Source organism: Molossus molossus, unplaced genomic scaffold (assembly GCF_014108415.1).
Source record: "Molossus molossus isolate mMolMol1 unplaced genomic scaffold, mMolMol1.p scaffold_m16_p_20, whole genome shotgun sequence".
Lineage (NCBI taxonomy): Eukaryota > Metazoa > Chordata > Mammalia > Chiroptera > Molossidae > Molossus > Molossus molossus.
This window is the reverse complement of record NW_023425356.1, coordinates 39,165,076-39,184,283: the sequence shown is the minus strand read 5'-3', so window position 1 is coordinate 39,184,283 and position 19,208 is coordinate 39,165,076. Positions and strand designations below refer to the sequence as shown.

Below are 19,208 nucleotides of genomic sequence, written 5' to 3'. Positions count from 1 at the left end.
CCACAGAACTACTCAGCCAGACCTGAGTGGAATCTTCCAGTAACTGAGGACAGCCAACAAAGCTGACGGCCTGGTCCCAGCGAGGTCTACTCGGGGCCGTGCCCTTGAGCACATGGCAGCCTTGGGGTGATTTAGGAGGAGACACTGCCCTAGATCACAACCCCGAGCAACTGGGGAAACAGGAGGGGAGTCAGGATATCAGCTTTCAGTACATGAATACTGAGTAGTTTAGTGTCATTATCCAGCAACAGAGGCCACCGTGCAAAGGACAATGTTAAAGTATAAATGAGAATTTATACATCAATCTGAGCCAAAAGCCAAGAGCAAAATGATCTTTTACTAGCTCATGTCCTGAAAAACGTTTTACCCTGATTCAAGGACACAAGGACTCGTTCCAAAGTTTTCAGACTTGGTATGGCTCACAGTGCCTGCATATTTTCAAAACCCTGTCATCAACATGAGCTGGACAAGATCACATACTCGTATCCATGCTGATACGATTTAATGGGGACACACAATATGGCAGACACTGGCTGGACATAGTCTATTCCCATATACTCTTCATGACCCATGTTCCAAATTGTCCTTTAATACAACCGAGCACGTCAAGTCCCCTCACTACCTTGCACCCGTGTCCCTCGCTGGGACAGCTTTCCTTTTGTGAGAAGCTGTTCAAGTTGGCAACACGTGACCCCAGTGTGCATAATGCCTTTGTACGTAGGGATCATCTTGGCAGAAACAAAGGTGATTTTTTTTTTTTTATTAGGGAAAGATAGCCTTATTTTAACACAACATCGCCATGTGTAAGACTGCATCCCACATTGGTCTTCAGAAAAAGAAAACCATCACAATGACACAGATTTGATACATTACACCTCCGAGCAGCCTGCAACCACGCCAGTGGAAATAAACACACAACGCCCACCACCACCACACACAAATATGTACATGTTGCACAAGCAAAGGTTAGAAAACACACTGGACGAGAAGGGCGGACACGGCCACGTGGGCATGTTTTCCTTAAAGACAAATGCCACAGGCTCCCTTCCTTCCGCTCGGCTCGAAGGAATTCTCCATCTAGAACGACTTATCTCACGCTGTCACAGGAGACAGCACAAGACCCGTGCACATTTTCCTGGGAGCCATTGATTGGAAGTACATAATGTTCGGCATCTTTAGTGTAAAATCCACACACAAACAGAAGTTACAATATAATGCTTACCAGTCAAGGGAAACGCTACCAAAAAGCTTTCTACATACACTGTACAGCCCCGGAGAGGGGCATCAGCAGGGACAGGTGGACAGGGCTTCCAGCCTCTTAGCACTTCTAATGGGAGGGTCAGAGATACTATACAGTTACATTGACCAGGAATCGCTGTCTTCCCACGGCCGACGTGTCAGTGACGAAAGGCAAGTCCCTGTCGGCACACTGCTTGCTGGTCACCTGTGGCCCCTGCCAGGGTCCAGGACACACAGGTCTCTTCTACTGGACCCGACAGTTGTCACTGGACTTGATGCCAGCTTCGGGGCTGGGGGGGAGCCGGCCTTGCTTGGACCTCAGGCCGTCTCTGGGGCTGCCAGTCGAACGTCTCTTAGGAGGGTTGCTGGCGGAGAGCGGTCTCGTGGCGGGCTCCTGGGAGACGGCGCCTGAATCCGCGGGGCTGTGTTGAGCGACCTTGACCTGCAACACAGCACCTTTGTTAGAGGTTCCGCTCACACTCACAGTTCTACAGCATGAAACACTCTGTCATCAAATTTTAATTCAATCCTCCTTCCCTAGGAGTGTCCACAGTTTCACCATTTCTTCTTACCTAAAAACAGGCCCCATCTCACAGCGAGGGAGATGCCGGACTCGACCTCCGACACGTCGCCTTGCAAACTCTCCTTGATACCTGATGGCCGGAGACGAGCTCCCGAGGCCAGTGTGACACTGTTAGACCAGGGAGCAGCTCGCTGGACACAAAGACTGCGTCCTCTTCCCCTTTGCATCCCTTGTGCCCAGACTGTGCTGACTACCTGGCAGACATTCAACATACACCTATGAGAGAACCCAGGCCAGCTCCCCATTACCCTAAGTGAGCCCCTGCCATCATCCAGATGAATATAACCCAGAGTAAAGCACCTTCGCAGGGCAGGGCTTTCTGCACAGCATCGGGAAGGCCCGCAGAGAACCCAGACCAGCTCCCAATTACCCTAATTGAGCCCCTGCCATCATCCAGATAAATATAACCCAGAGTAAAGCACCTGCGCAGGGCAGGGCTTTCTGCACAGCATCGGGAAGGCCCGCGCCCTGCTCCTCATAAGGCACATTGACCCTCCTCCCTGACCGCTGGCTTGCTTCCATTGTTGGATCTAGATTACAGCAGAAGGCAGTGCTTTGTTCAAGTCTGGTGAAGGTAAGTCCCCACCCTTTCCAATATCCTGGCCTTTTAACAGAAAGAGGGTCTTGGAAAATGTGAGACTTTAAGAAGCTGTTGAGAGTCAAAACTTCGCTGAGGTTACACAGGTGAAAGGAGACTGGGGTCAGTCCTGGCCGGCGTGGCTCAGGGTCTGGGGCATCGGCCCGCGCACTGAGTTCGATCCCCAGCCCAGGTTGGGGCATGTGCGAGAGGCAACTGATCGATGTGTCTCCCTCACATCACGGTTCCTCTCTCTCCTCCTCCCTCCCTCCTTTTCACTCTCTCTCAAAATCAATGAAAAAAATGTCCCTGGGTGAGGAGAATGAAGAGACGGGGGTCAGGAGGAAGAGGAGCAGGACAGATGGAGTGCACAACAGCGCCCCTGGACCGAAGTTCAAGGTCAGAGTGGGAGCTCCAGATAGGACGATGTGTGCGGGACACTTACAAGGAGCAGAGCCTTGAAGGACCAGGATCAGGGCTTAATGGAAAATTACTGGCCATGGCAAGTTGAAGGAAAAAAACAGTTTTACTGTTGTTGTTTTTTTAAGTAGAGAAAGTGATATAAAAGACAGGCATCTCCCTGACCCCATCGGATGCAGGAGATCAGATTTCTAGGGTCACCACAAGAGAGAGAGATCACACTGGGAAAAGAGAATGTGAGCTCGTAAAACTCTCTTAACCCTGATTAAATAGCCAAAATCCATCCCTGGACTTCCCCCACCTCTAGATTCAATTTCTCTGATACTGAGTTGAGGAAATTCTGGTCTGTGACCAGAGTTTAAGCCATGGATTTGATCCTTATGTTGGTCAGCCTCAGACTTGTCGATACCGAGATGAGGTCAAATTTACCAAATACTTAAACTCTTAATTGCACCCAAACCCTATCTTACAGACTCCGCCTGTGGCCACAGTGGGGAGTTGAGGGGGGAGGGAGGGGAGGGATGCAGCCAGCTCCATGAAAATAGACCTCATTAGCAGGAGAAAAACAGGAAGCCCCCCTGAAGTGGTGACAGTCACCCTCTAAGACTTGGTGGCCCGTCTGCAGCACTGACCAACTTGAGGTTCTGATCAAGTCGACACACTTCACCCTCCCTTGTCCCCAGCAGACCAGGAGCTCCTCAGCTTATTCACCCCCACCCCCCACCCCGAGACACACAGAGAATGATCCTCGCCTAATCTGCATTTCCCCCATTTCCCCCTTTGAACTTGTCAGATGTCAGGACCGGTCCTTCTCAATAACCTACCTAGGGAATCTCGCTCAAAACCCAAGCCGGTCACTTCAGGCGAAAGCTCATAACCCTGAATTTCTAAGCAACTGCTTTAGAAAAACGAGGCCTTGCTCTATATTTTTCCATCTGAAGGATGAAATATGCTTAACAGATGAGGCAAGCATTTTATAAGGCGACTCAGAAAATGCTGAATTAAATTAAAATCCAATGGCTGGGTTTCGAAGTTTGCAACTAATCATCAAGTTGCCCATACCTCCTCTCGAGGGGAGCCCTCCCCCCTCATTTCCACACGTGCACAGAACTGCTGAGCAATTCATAACCCCGGTGCCTCCTGCCCCCTGCAGCTGAACAGGGACGCAGACAGGCAGGGAGCCATGGCGACGACCGCACTCGCAGACGCAGCCGCGTGTGGAGAGCAGGCCCCCTAGCGTGCAAAGCCTGTTTGCTTAGAGAACGATCCGAACTCCACAAGCAGCGGCTTTGGCGTCGCCTCCTCACAGAGGACGGGAAAAGGACCCGCGTGGCGATTTCATGAGATGACTGCCTAGCACACCTTTACAGCATCTCTCTTCCTGGAGTCACTTCAGGACGACAGCAACAGCTCCAATCGCCCCGCAAACCTCGCGGGATGTCAGACGCTGCACTAGTCGCGGCCCCGCGGGCATACTCAGGAGCCCGCACACCCCTGCAACTCAGAAGGCCCCGTGGAAGCCCTGGCCGGTTTGCTCAGCGGTTAGAGCGTCGGCCTGCAGTCTGGAGAGACCCGGGTTCGGTTCCCACTAAGGGCACATACCTCGGTTGCAGTTTGTCCCCGGCCCTGGTTGGGTTGTGTGGGTGGCGACCACTCGATGTGTCCCTTTCGCATCGATGTTTCTCTCTCTCCCTCCCACTCTATCTGAACAAAATGTTGAGAAATGTCCTCGGGTGAGGATAAAAAAGAAAAAAGAAAAAAGAAGGCCCCGTGGAAGCCAGTGACTGCAGTGCAGGGAGCTCACTCCTGTGTCAGGGCTTTGCTGCCAGCACCAGACACACTTCACTTGAGCCCACGAGTGTGGGGGCAGAGCTGGGGGGGAGCGCACGGAGGACAGAGCCGCTCCCAGGGAGCCACCTGAGGCCAGGGCCCAGCCTCCACCAGGACCCAGGCCCGCCGGGGGCTGCAGGTCGGGGCTTATCCCGCCGGCCCGCTCCGGCCGAGCTCGGAGGCCTGGCTCTTCAGAGGCACCGGCTGCCTCCTGGAAAAGGGGCCGTGGTCGGGGCACTGGACCCGCCTGGGGCCACCTGCTCCAGTCTGCTCTGCGGCCTTTTGTTGTTACCAGCATCCAGAGTCAAATCCAAATGGGAATGACAGAGAGGGAGGGAGGGAGGGAGGGAGGGAGGGAGGGAGGGAGGGAGGGAGGGAGGGAGGGAGGGAGGGAGGGAGAGGGAAATGGCAAAGGAGAAAGGGGGGGGGGAAGAGTCGGGGCAATTGGTTGGAGGAGGGAAAATGTTGCACAAAGAGGCAGAACATCTCTAATACAAGTAACGGGGGTCGACTTGAATGAGTGACAGAAAACTGCAGCCCTTCCCTTCGCACCCTGACTTTCAGGAGTTTCAGCGACGGAAGTCTGGAACAAACGTAGCACGAGGAACACATTCCCTAAGGCTCAGGCCACTCGCACAGCAAGACGAGCAGAGGGCTCCTGTTCCCATGCAGCTCGTCAGCGACCTCCCCGGTCCGGGGGCCCAGCACCCCAACGAGGCACACCTGCTCACTTCGGGACGCTCACAGTACGCGAACAGGGACAGCGACACTTTCCAAGGTCTGTTTGCTGGCTCGGGGTAATCAGACTGCACGCTTCAGTCTGACAAGCAAGCAAAAAATCACCAGAGTTTTAAAATTCCTGAGGCTATTCCAGCCACGTCCAGGTGGTCCTGTGATCCCCAGTTTGGGAAACGGGGAGGAAGGCGAGACTGGGCCCCAGGGAGCAGGCACTGACGCTGCGTGTGAAACCTTGAGGCTCCCTTTCTTTACCCCGCGTGCTGCCGCCTGCAGCGAGTTCTATGCAGAGGGGAAACGTGCGTGGCCAGCACGACGCACACTCGGTCCACGATGGCCACTGCGGTCGCCGCCGTGCAAGAGGATGTCCGGCCGCTTTATCCACACAGCGCTTAGCGCCCCTGGGCTGATTGTGGGGCACAGAGATCACTGTGGTCCCAGCCCGCAGCAAGCAAAACAGCAAAACCCACAAACAGAGCTCCTTACTCTAGCCGTCTGGTGAACTGCGGGCTTTCTGCAGAAAGTAAAGGAGTAATGAAAAGCGAACACGGCAGCAGGGGGCAGCAGGGGGCAGCAGGGGGCAGCAGGGGGAGCGCAGAGGAAAAGCATGAAACTGTCAGGACCAATGCCTGTGCCAAAGGAAAAACGACCTGTTCAGATACTTCGAGGGTACCACCCGACACTTTCTTATGAGTCCTTTGGGCTCCAGCTAACAACGCCACTTCCCACCCAACCGGAAAGTGGCCTGGGGTCAAGGACGACTGCTCAGTGTTTACCCTCAGGGCTGCGTGCTCCCTGCTGACTCTCATGCCTCGGGAGAGGACAGACAGACATTCAAGAGGGTGAGTGTCAGAGCCTCACCCAGGCAACGCTGCCGACTCCTGGACTTCGACCCGGAGGCACCGCGCAAGGGAGCTCACCTTTTGCGACCTGCTGCCACCAGCTGCTAGCTTGGTGGTCTCGGGGTGGTTTTCCTTGTGGATATTCGGTGGGGACAGTGCTAACTTCTGGGCAGCAAGGCGGGGGCTGGTCCTCGTCGCCATGGTTGTTCTTCGAAGGACATAGGGACTTGTCTTTCCTGTTGGGATATCAGCAAACCCTAAGGACAAAAAAGCGACCTGTCAACACTGCTAAGTCCAAATCCACCCATAATGGACACCACACACATTAGATCAATTTTTAACAAAGGTCAGTGGAACTCCAAAAACGCTTTCTCCTGGCCACAGCAGACAGAGATTAACGTCAGTTACCCTGCGAGTCGTCAAACTGAATAAATACCTAACAGGCTTTCTCTTACTAGAGACATAAAAAGAAAAACAATGGGAAAAGAAGGGGTAAATAACATCAAACAGAAACTATTTTCCTGCTTCTTCTGGGAGGATGTCTTAATTTGTGTCCTTCTAAGAAGTGAGGAATACACTGGGCAGACCTTCTTATAAAATCTGGATTAGAGGGGAGAAAAAATGAGAATAAAATGGAAAGAAAAAATAAAAAATGAATATGAAATGCTAGCAGCTCCTTCAGGTGACTCCTCTCTGGTGGAGACCAGCAGGGTGGTGACCCACCCTAACCCTAACCTTCTGCGATGGAGACCAGCAGAGTGGAGACACACCCTAACCCAAACTCCAAGCCTAACGCTAACCCTAACCCTAAGGCTCTGCGGGGGAGACCAGCAGAGTGGAGACCCACTCTAACCCTAACTCTAAGCCTAACGCTAACCCTAACCCTAAGGCTCTGCGGGGGAGACCGGCAGGGGGAGACCCACCCTTGCTCAGAGTGTTTTTGGTCTCACCCTCTGCATTCAGCACCTCCTTCCACAGAAAGACCCTGGGCTTGTGATGACCAAGAGGAGATGAACAGGGCGCCTGGACAGACAGGGTATCACACACACTCCGGAGCACTAACCACTAACTAAGCAATAGTTTTGTTTTTAACCCTTTAACTACAAAAAAAAAAAAAACCCTTTAACTAAAAAATAGTAAGGAGAAAGACATAGCTCACTCACTATTTGGGGGCTAAATTTCTCAAAAGCTAGTTACTCAGAACAGTGCTTCTCAATCCATCTATGGCAAAGAATCGGTTTTGATAATTGGGGGGGGGGGGGCGGTAATTTCTAATCTGCTGTGGAATAATACTTTTTTATAATAAAGTAAGAATGAACCAATAGAGAAATGATTATGTGCTTGAATGTTGTGACAATGTCAAGCTATGAACATTTTAAACTCTTGACTTCTGTACTTTTTGGGTCATGAACCAATAACAATAGTTCCCTGTCCCTGGGCCACACTTGGAGGATCACTATGGTTAAAAAAAAAAAAAAAAAGTGGTACATGGCCCCAGCCAGGGGGCCAGCATCATCAGACCCATCCCGGGCCTGCAGACAGGGAGCTTGAAGGGTGCCCTAGATTTGGGGATTTTTCAGCACAGGAGTATCAAATTCCAAACAAGTTTTTTGTTGTTGTTAATCCTCACCTAAGGATATTTTTCCATTGATTTTTTTTAGATAGAGTGGAAGGAAGGGAGGGAGAGAAACATTGATGTGAGAGAGACACATCGATTGGTTGCCTCCCACACGACCTCGACCAAGACCGAGGATGGATCCTACAAACGTGCCCTTGAACAGGACTTGAACCCGAGACCCTTTGGTCTGCATGCCGACACTCTAACCACTAAGCCAAACCAGCCAGAGCCCAAACAGGATTTAACAGTCATTCTGCAAAGGCACCAGCACTTTCTGTAGTGTGACATGAGTAACTAGATCCCACTCCAGTGGTTCTCAACCTTCCTCATGCTGCGGCCCTTTAATACAGCTCCTCCTGTTGTGGTGACCCCCAACCATAAAATGATTTTCGTTGTTACTTCATAACATAATTTTGCTACTGTGTTTCCGATGGTCTTAAGCGACCCCTGTGAAAGGGTCGTTCGGCCCCCAAAGGGGTCGCGACCCACAGGCTGAGAACCGCTGTCCCACTCGTCTCTCATGGCAGAAAGGAAAAGGTATTCACCTCGAAAGCTTGCTTCCGAATGCTAGTTCTCACAGCTGCACGGCAACCTAAAACTCAATGCTTCTGGCTTTCTGTGTGAGAAATTCCACATGGACTTTCAGAAGATCACAGATAACCTGTTTTACAACAATGCCATACCTTTCTTTACAACTTCTGGAAGCCCCTCGGGCTCAAACCCAGCGTCCTCGGCGTCCTCTGCAGGGTGAGCCCCACTTCTGACCGCCTTCCGGCTTCTTTTAGGAAGCGTGTCTGGTGTAGAAGGAGCCGTCTCTCCCCCGCTCTCCCGGATCCCACGGGGCCTCTGCCTCTTGCCCGAAGGTTTACTCTGGCCGGATGACTCCTGCTTTTCAGTAACAGAAGGGACTGGAGACGATCCCGGGACACCTGACTGGGGCAAAGGAGGACTCTGGACATTTGGCTGAGATGGCTGTGAACGTAGACAAGCAATTTGTGCTTCTAGCATCTCCTTGGCTCTCTCCAGCTTCTCGTGGCTGATGAGCAGTGAGCAGTACTTATCCAGGTATTCGTCTGCCTCCTTGCTCTTCTCTTCCAGGGTCTCCGTCAGCTCTTTCACCTCGGCCCTTAAGTCATCTACGCTGGCATCCCCGACAGCACCTGTCAGAAATCACACCGTGTCCCCAGACACTCCTCCAGCGGACACTGGGCATCATAAAGCAGAAACCCTTACACGTGTTTTTTTATTTTTTTTCGTTAGAAGTAGGGGAGACGTGTCTATACATGTTCTTATAGTTCAAACAGCCCTTGTTTGGGAGGGATCTTATCAAGGTAAATATTCTAGTAGATTTCTTAAATCTTATTAGGACAGTTCAAATAAAACCCACCAAAATCTCAAACTCGTATTTCAGCCAACCCACCCAACTTGGCTGACTCGTGAGGAAAGGCCGAGGACGAGCAGAACCAGCTGTTTGTACACTGCGTGTGCCCGCTCAGAGGCCATCTTGCCTGTGCCGCAGGAATGACACAGATGACGTCACAAGAAAAGCTCTCCCTGGAATGGCCCAGGAGCACAAAGTGCTGCCGGGTTTTGTATATGTTATAGGACAGGAGATGTGGTCATCTTATCCTATTTAGGAATGCAGGCTTCATTCTGAATGCCGAGCACAAAGTTATGAGACTGGAAAATGGACCACCGCTGAGAATCAGCACGCAGTGAGGAGCAGAGCACTGTACAGGTGCCTGTGCACGCACACCAGGATTCCCACACTCCGGCTCCTGGCTGCGCCCGCTGCCCCTGCTGCCCTGACCTGCACACACCAGGATTCCCACACACACCAGGATTCCCCGTGCACACCAGGATTCCCACACACACCAGGATTCCCAAGCTCCTGCTCCTGGCTGCGCCCGCTGCCCTGACCTACACACACCAGGATTCCCACACACACCAGGATTCCCGCGCACACCAGGATTCCCACACACACCAGGATTCCCGCGCACACCAGGATTCCCACACACACCAGGATTCCCCGTGCACACCAGGATTCCCGCGCACACCAGGATTCCCCGTGCACACCAGGATTCCCGCGCACACCAGGATTCCCACACACACCAGGATTCCCAAGCTCCTGCTCCTGGCTGCGCCCGCTGCCCTGACCTACACACACCAGGATTCCCATGCACACCAGGATTCCCGCGCACACCAGGATTCCCGCGCACACCAGGATTCCCACGCACACCAGGATTCCCGCGCACACCAGGATTCCCGCGCACACCAGGATTCCCGCGCACACCAGGATTCCCGCGCACACCAGGATTCCCGCGCACACCAGGATTCCCACACACACCAGGATTCCCGCGCACACCAGGACTCCCACACTCTGGCTCCTGGCTGCGCCCGCTGCCCCCACCTGATTTCTGTTTCTCGCGCGCAGCTTCTTCAAGGTGAGACAGCTCTTTCTGCAGCAGCTCCTTCTCCTCTTCCAGCTGCTTACAGGCTTTGATCAACAGCTTTATTTTCCCCTGGGCACGCTCCTTTTCCTTCTTCAGCTGATTGGCATGTTTTAGACTGTCCGTCTATAAAACAAACACTTGAATGTGAAACCTTCCCTTTCTTTTATGAGCACACAGAACACGAATTTTGAAATATAATTAAGACTCCTATATTGTAAATTTAAGAATCATTATGTTCCAACTAAAGCATCTAAAGATGAATTAAACAATTCACCTTTTCTACTCCGTTTCCTCCATGTCCCCAGCAGACAGGGGCTTTGCCACTGCCCTTAGCATCAGCAAGCACAGGGCATGGTGCTAAGACAATGTTCTCTTAGGTGGCGCCCATGCCTGTGTTTATTCGATGGGAATCGCACCTGGGGGTGGGGATAGGAGTCCATGGACGTATTCTTGGTGGGTCAAAGACTCTCCCTGGGAGGATCGTGTTCCCATCTGTAATCTTGCGCTGGTACGAGATTTCAATACCCAAGATGGCATTTTTTTAGTCACACCAAGCAGAGGCTAAACACCGTTACAGCTCACAATACAAATTTAAATTTTGTAGGTAGCTCAACTAGAAAGTGAGTAACAGAGTGCGGGAGAGCTGCGGCATGGTGCATTTCTCAGGAAGGGACCTTCAGCCCCTGAACCACAAGGGCAACATCCAAAACGCTCTGAAAGTGACTCAGGAGCCAAACTTGACCTGATACCAAGGTATTTAGTTTTTATTTCTCCTACCTTGTGAGAATAGTGACACATTTTGCTACAGAAATATGAACTGTACGAATTACCACCCCGCCCTGCTAGGATGTTATATACTATGTGACATATACATTGTATTATGTAATAGTTTAAAATGCAGAATTCTAAAACAATAGAGTCTAAGAGTTTCTGGTAAGAGATCATGAATATATAAAAAGGCAAAACAAGCTTTTTTTTTTATCCTTACCCGAGGACATTTTTGCATTTATCTTCAGATAGAGCGGGGCGGGGGGGGGGGGGGGGATCGATGTGAGAGAGACACATCGAGTGGTTGCCACCCACACAACCCCAACCAGGGCCAGGGATAAACTGCAACCGAGGTACATGTCCTTAGCGGAAACCAAACCTGGGACCCGATGCTCTAACCGCTGAGAAAACTGGCCAAGGCACAAACTATTTTTTTTAAAACAGAACCCGAGCACCATGATCAAGTTGCTAGTGACTTGGTTCTCTGTAGGTTTCATCTGGAAACCATTCATCAGCAATGCTGCAGTTCATTTGCACTTGAGAAATTTCCCATCACTGATTCTAACCATAACTGATAGAGATAGATCAATTCAATTCCAACAGTGCTTATCAACATTAAAATGACGTGATCTGAACAGACTCAACAGTGCACCATTTTGTACATGGTACATATACAGACATTCCCCACAACAAAACTGTCCAAGATTAAACAGGCAGAAAGTAAGTAAAAAAGTAGACCCAAGCCAATTCTTTCTATTATTAAATCTAGCATCTCTCATTTTGTAACAGAACATCACTGATCATTAATGTTATTCTGAATTTCGTGTGTATTTTATTGGTATATTTTATTGGTATATTTCCTCCATAACTGTGTAAGAGCAATAACCCTAAGAAGTTTAGACCTAGTTTTCTGTTTGAATATATTCTATATGCAAACATCATAATTTTAAAAATTTAAATTATCTTTTACTACAGACCTTTACTGGAAGACATTTTCCAGGTTCAATATTTACATTCTGGATGGTATTCATTTTATGAAAAATATCTGTAAGACTCAAAACAACCTCCCTTTCCCAGCAGAATTACTGACGCACCACCTCCAGTCTAAGGACCCTGAGCCAAGCGAGCAGAGGAGGAAGAGAAGGCACACACCTGTGCCTGACCGAAGGCTTTGCCTCACCTCTTCCAGAGGAAAGTGAGTTTGGTGACAATAGTGAACTTGGAGACCCATCAAGCAAGACTTTGGAAATAGCCACCAAATTATTACCTAGGGGCCTACTCTAATCTGTCGTCTGATCTTCACATCCATCTCAAGAAGTCTTTAACATCCTCTGGTTTGAGAGGGTTCACTGAGCAATGGATCAGGTTCATTCAAGCTATGAGACTGTAGGCCATCCACTGATGTAATTAAAACTCAGCAGAGAACTGAAGTGATATTATTAATAACTACAAAAGACACTTTCATAAAAATTAAATGAAACCTTGTCGTTCAATACCATTAAAACCAGTTATTCTGTATGAATCATTCGAAGTCATAAAGCAAGGAGAAGCAAACATACCTTGGTTTTCTTCAGTTCTTCCAAAAGTTCAGTGGTTGCTTTCAAAGAATTATTGAGTTCCTCTTTACTGGACTTCAAGAGATTGATCTCCACCATCTGGGAGCTGAGACTTTCTTCCTTAGAAGTCAGCTTCTCTCGATATGTCTGGATTTCCATTTCATACTAAGGCAGAAAATGCTCCTTTAGACAGGAGGCTCAGATAAAAACATTGTAAGCAGCCTGGCCAGTGTGGCTCAGTGGTTGAGCATCAACCCATGTACCAAGAGGTCGCCGGTTCGATTCCCCATCAGGGAACATGCCCAGGTTATGGGGGGCATGCAGGTGGCAACCAATCGATGTTCTCTCTCATTGATGTTTCTATCTCTCTCTCTAAAATCAATAAAGAAAAAAACATATGCAAAACAAACAAAAAATAAAACTGCTGTTCCAAGGACCATTTCAAATGGCCTTTGTAACTCTCTCTACTCCAAGATGGACATAGTATTTTTTTTTATTTTAAATGTTTTTATTAATTTTAGAAGAGAAGAAGGGAGAGGGAGAGATAAAAACATCTATGCAAGAGAAACATCAACTGGCTGCCTCCTGCACGCCCCCTACTGGAGATCGAGCCTGCAATCTGGGCATGTGCTCTCACTGGGAATCGAACGGACAACCTCTCGGTACATGGGATGATGCTCAGCCAACTGACCACACCGGCCAGGTGGAGATGTATTTTAAAAATTCAGTTTTAAAGTGAGACATGTGCAAGTAACTAGAGGAAATACAGTGAAGATATGACAGGACCCTCCTAAGGTCTTATATCAAAATAATAATGCGGAAATTCAACCTTGTGAGAAATGAGCTTCACTACCATGGTCAACACACATCTCCGGTTCCCCCAATAACCAAACTCCACGTTTCACCTGTTTGTTTGTATCCAGAAGCAAAGTTTGGTGTTTCTTTTCAGCTTCCTGAAGCAGTAGCTGATATTTGGCTATTTCTTCTCTCATTTTCTCTTGCTTTTCCATCTGGTCTTTGTGTATGCTATCCAAGCTCCTTTTCAATTCACTGTTTTCTAGCATGAATTCCTTCAATTGACTCTAATGAGAAAAGTTATACAATCATGGGAAAATAATTAAGAACCTTGATATATATCTTCAAGAAATATTGAGTACTGGGGGTGGGGGGAGATAGTTTACAGGCAAGGCAAAAATCTATACAGAATAGTGCTATCATCCTTGGCAAGGTATTCACTTTAAATTGCAACTTCATGTCCAGTGACAGTTTCCTCTGTTCCAAACCCAAAACCCTCAAGACCCCAGGGGATCACAGGATCATCTCTGAAACCTGACCCCCACTAAACCACTCTGGGACTAGACCCTCCCAAGCTACCAGGCTCACTTAGTCAAGTGTTCCCACTGCAGTAATTCCTTGACCTCATCCACAGCACCACCACGACGACCTTCACAATCAAGCCCCTCCAGACTTAGTTTTCTGCCTCGACCAACTTAGAGTCCATGATCTATCACTGAGAGAATTCCTTCCAAATGCTCTGAACTCTTTGCTCCCGCCTCTCCTCTGCACAGGACAGGCAAACCCCAGCCCTGGAGGCATCTGCCTTCCCTGCGCCTGATCCCAAAGAGCTGCTTCTATACGTGTCTATACACATGCCGTGTCCACGTCCTCATCGCCCACTCCAGCCTGGTTTCAGCCAAACTCCTCCTGAAGCAGCTTTGCACGGCATCCTCCACCTCCATGTTGCAGACCCGAGGAGCACTCTTCACTCCTCCTCTATCTGACCTCTAAGTGGGGTCTGAGGCTGCTGGCCACTCCTCCTGCCTTGAGAGAGCCTCCACTCCTGGCTGCTAGGACACGCTGCCCCCTGGTTGGCTTCATCACGTCTTCAGTTTCCCTGCTAGCTCTTCCTCGTGCATCTCGCTCTGCACGCTGGAGGTCCTCTGGGCTCGGATTGTACTTTCCACCATTCCCACAATTTTAAATTCGGTTGATATTCTGAACTAGCCACAGGAATGTATCCACCCCAAATCTTTCCTTTAAAAACGCCAGCCTGTATTTGGTGTCACTCCAGATTTTATTCTCACACTGACCACAGCCTTCCTTCCCCTCCCATCTTTTTTCCATATCATTTTCCATCTCATTCCAGCCACAGTGGCTTCCTTTCAATTTCTGAGAAAAATACAAAGAGCTTCCTAATCTCAAAGACTTGACCACACTGCCCTCTAGACCCAGAAGGTTCCGTCCTCCAGCTGGTTCTTCGCAGGACTGACTCCTCATCCTGCAGGCGACATCCTCTAACCAACTGATCTCAGGTTATTGTCTACCACCACACACCAATCCCAACTGTTCTGCAAAAAGACTCTTACGTGTTTCCTTCACAGCACTTAGCTGTTTATGATTTTGTCAAGTTTCCTATGTGATGCTTTATTGTGTGTCTAGACTGTAAGCTCAGTGAGTACAAAAACACAGAGCTACGGTTCGGCATTCTATCCCCTAACCTTAGCAGTGTTTGTCATTAACAGAATGAAAGAGCAAACGAATGAATGAACAAATGAACGAATGAACGAGTGAATCGATGAATGAATGAAGCCGTTGCAAGCTACCACATTCATATGTATAAACTTAAGGGTAAACACCTAGCTTTTTCTTTTTAGCAAAGCCTATAAGTGAAATACAAATAACAGCCCTGGCCAGTTTGGCTCAGCAAATAGAGAAGAATTCACATTCTTCTCAAGTACACACGGGACATTCTCAAAGATAGACCACATGTTAGGACACAAACTAAATCTCTAAAAGTTCAAGATGATTGAAATCATATCAAGCATCTTCTCAGATCACAATGGCATGAAACTAGAAATTAATTACAATAAAAACACTCAAAAACATTCAAACACACAGAGGCCAAATAGAATGTTATTAAACAATCAATGGGTTACCAAGGAAATCAAGGAAGAAATAAAAAACTTCCTGGAAATTAACAAAAATGAACATACAACAACAAAAAAAATCTATGGGACACAGTGAAAGCAGTCCTGAGAAGGAAATTCATAGCACTCCAAGCCTACCTCAAGAAACAAGAAAAATGTCTAATAGACTATCTAACCCTACAACTTAAAGAACTAGAAAGTAAACAAAAAGAAAAACCCAGAGTAAGTAGAAGGAAAGAAACAGTAAAAGTCAGAGTGGAAATAAACAACATAGAGACTAAAAAACAATTTAAAAGATCAATGAAACAAAGAGCTGGTTCTTTGAAAAGATAAACAAGATTGATGAACCGTTAGCCACACCCACCAAGAATCAAAGAGAGAAGACCCAAATAAACAAAATAAGAAAGGATAGAAGTAACAACTGACACCACAAAACTACAAAGGATTGTTAAAAAATACTATGAACAGTTATACACCAACAAATTGGACAATCTAGGTGAAATTGACAAATTACTAGATTCACAGTCTCCCAAAACTGAACCCGGAAAAGGCAGAAAACTTGAATAGACCAATAACTAAGGAAATTGAAGATGTAATCAAGAAACTCCCAGCAAACAAAAGCCTGGGTCCAGTTAGCTTCACAGGGGAATTTTACCAAACATTCAAAGAAGAACTAACATCAATTCTCCTCAAACTATTCCAAAAAATTCAAGAAGGATGACTTAAAAGCTCTTTTTATGAGGCCAGCATAATACTAATTTCAAAACCAAATAGACACTACAAAGAAAGAAAACTACAGGCCAATATCCTTGATGAACACAGATGCCAAAACCCTCAACAAAATATTAGCAAACAGAATCCAGCAATACATTTAAAAAATTATTCACCAAGACCAAGCAGGATTCATCCAAGGGATGTAAGGCTGCTAAAGTATTTGCAAATCAATAAATGTGATACACCACATAAAGAAAATGAAAGATAAAAATCATATGATCATATCAATAGACACTGAAAGAACATTCGACAAAATCCAGCACCCATTTCTGATAAAAACGATCAGCAAAGTGGAAAAAGGAGGATCATATCTCAGCATAATAAAGGCCATATATGATACTAAAGGCCAACATCATACTCAATGGGCAAAAACTAAAAGCATTTACCTTAAGAACAGGAACAAGACAGGGATGCCCACTTTCATCACTTTTATTTAATTTGGTACTAGAAGTCTTAGCCACAGCAATTAAACAGGAAATAAAAATAAAAGGGATCCAAATCAGAAAGAAGGAAGTGAAACTGTCATTATTCACAGATGACATGATATTGTACACAGAAAACCCTAAAGACTCCATCAAAAATCTACTAGATTTAATAAATAAATTTGGCAAAGTAGCAGCATACAAAATGAACATCCAGGGGTGTGGAATGGGGGGGGTAGGAGGTCTAGGGGGTGAAAAGGAGAAACATCTGTAACAAAAAAATAATAAAAATTGGAGAGGAAAAAAAAATAAAACAAAAACCATAAAAAAATAAAAAAATTATTCCAATAAAAAAAATTAACATCCAGAAATCAATTGCATTCTTATACACCATAATGAACACTCAGAAAGGGAAACAAACAAACAAAAAAATCCCGTTTACCATGGTAACAACAACAAAAAAATACCTAGGAGTAAACTTAACTAAGGAAGTAAAAGACTTGTTCTCAGAAAACTATAGGACATTGAAAAAAGCAATAAAGGAAGATATAAAAAAGTGGAAACATATACCATGTTCATGGATTAGAAAAATCAACATTATTAAAATGTCCATACTACCCAAAGCAATCTACAGATTCAATGAAATCCTTATTAAAGTACCAGTGGCATATGTCACAGAACTGTAACAAATACTCCAAAAGTTTATCTGGAACCAAAACAGATTCCAAATAGCCACAGCAATCTTGAAAAAGAACAAAGTGGGAGGGGGTCACAATACCAGATATCAAGTTATACTACAAAGCCATCGTAATCAAAACAGCCTGGTACTGGCACAAGAACAGGATATAGATCAATGGAACAAAACAGAGAACCCAGAAATTGACCCAAGACAGTATGTGGAATTAATATTTGACAACGAGGCAAGCGCATACAATGGAGAAAAGACAGTCTCTTCAATAAATGGTGTTGGGAAAATTGAACAGCTACAAGCAAAAAAATAAAGTTAGACCACCACCTTATACCATACACAAGAATAAACTCAAAATGGATAAAAAACTTAAATGTAACTTGTGAAACCATAAAAATCCTAGAAGAAAATGAAGGCAGAAAAATCTCAGACATCATACATAGCAAAATTTACACTGATACATTGCCTAGGGCAAGAGAGACAAAGGGAAAAATTAATAAATGGGTCTACATCAAACTAAAAAGCTTCTGCATGGCAAAAGAAACCAGCATCAAAATGAAAAGGGAACCCACTCTCTGGGAGAACATAATTGCCAATCATACATCAGATAAGGGATTAATATCCAAAATATATAGAGTACTCATAAAACTCAACGAAAGAAAGACAAACAATCTAATTAAAAAATGGGCAAAGGACCTGAATAGACACTTCTCCAAACAGGACATACAAATGGCCAGAGAAATATGAAAAAATGCTGAACATCTCTAATCATCAGAGAGATGCAAATTAAAATGACAATAAAATATCACCTCACACCTGCCAGAACAGCTGCCATCAAAAAATCCTCAAACAAGTGCTGGCGAGGGTGTGGAGAAAAGGGGACTCTAGTACACTGCTGGTGGGAATGCAGACTGGTGCAGCCACTATAGAAACAATATGGTGTTTCCTCAAAAAATTAAAAATGGAACTGCCATTTGACCCAGTCATCCCATTTCTTGGAATATATCCTAAGAAGTCTGAAACACCAATCAGGAGGAATATATGCACCCCTATGTTCATAGCAGCACTATTTACAATAGCGAAGATCTGGAAACAGCCCCAGTGTCCATCAGTAAATAAGAGGATAAAAAAAGCTGTGGTATATATACACAATGGAATACTATGCAGCTGTAAGAAAGAGATCTCTTACCCTTTGAGATCACATGGAGGGAACTGGAGAGTATTATGCTGAGCAAAATAAGACAATCAGAGAAAGACAAGTACCACATGATCTCACTTATTTATGGAACATAACGAACAAAATAAGCTGTTCACCAAAAGAGATCCAAAGTCATGCAAGTAGGGAACAGACTAAAACTTCAGAGGGATGGGGGATGGGGGGTGGGGGGTGGGGGGAAGAGATAAACCAAAGAACTTATATGCATATATGCACAACCAATAGACAGACATCAGATTGGGAAAAGCAAGAGGGTGCTAGGAGGAAGGAGGGGTTCAATGGGAGGAAAAAAAGGGATACTTGAAATACTTTCAACAATAAAAATAATAAAAGATCATTACTGATTAAAAACAATAACAATAAAATAAACAAAAGTACCAATCCCCCCAGCTTCTTTTACAAGCTATTACAAACACCACTTCAACTTTTGTGATTATTCAGGATCCTGATCACAACTGTATTTCGTTATCCTTTTCTTAGTATTCCTTAGGATGAAGCTGCAGTGAGGGCTATATGGATAGAGGAATGTTTACCATTTAACTGAGTCTGGCAAACAGGTC

General features: G+C 46.5%; 1 protein-coding gene across 8 annotated transcripts in view; it reads right to left on the bottom strand.

Moving 5' to 3' along the window:
• Nucleotides 1–897: 897 nt before the first annotated feature.
• The window catches only part of CENPF (centromere protein F), a 56,749-nt gene continuing 38,438 nt past the window's right edge, over nt 898–19,208 (bottom strand). For 2 of the 8 annotated variants that reach the window (XM_036272243.1, XM_036272242.1), the window contains exons 12-17: nt 13,527–13,703; nt 12,625–12,786; nt 10,255–10,420; nt 8,528–9,004; nt 6,305–6,483; nt 900–1,681 (exon numbers count right to left, since the gene is read on the bottom strand). In XM_036272243.1, coding sequence (XP_036128136.1) covers nt 1,484–1,681; nt 6,305–6,483; nt 8,528–9,004; nt 10,255–10,420; nt 12,625–12,786; nt 13,527–13,703 — 1,359 coding nt within the window. In that variant the 3' untranslated portion in view covers nt 900–1,483. Of the gene's footprint in view, nt 1,682–6,304; nt 6,484–8,527; nt 9,005–10,254; nt 10,421–12,624; nt 12,805–13,526; nt 13,704–19,208 lie in introns of those variants that run through there. The other 6 variants (XM_036272239.1, XM_036272238.1, XM_036272240.1 and 3 more) reach the window with 5 other exon arrangements.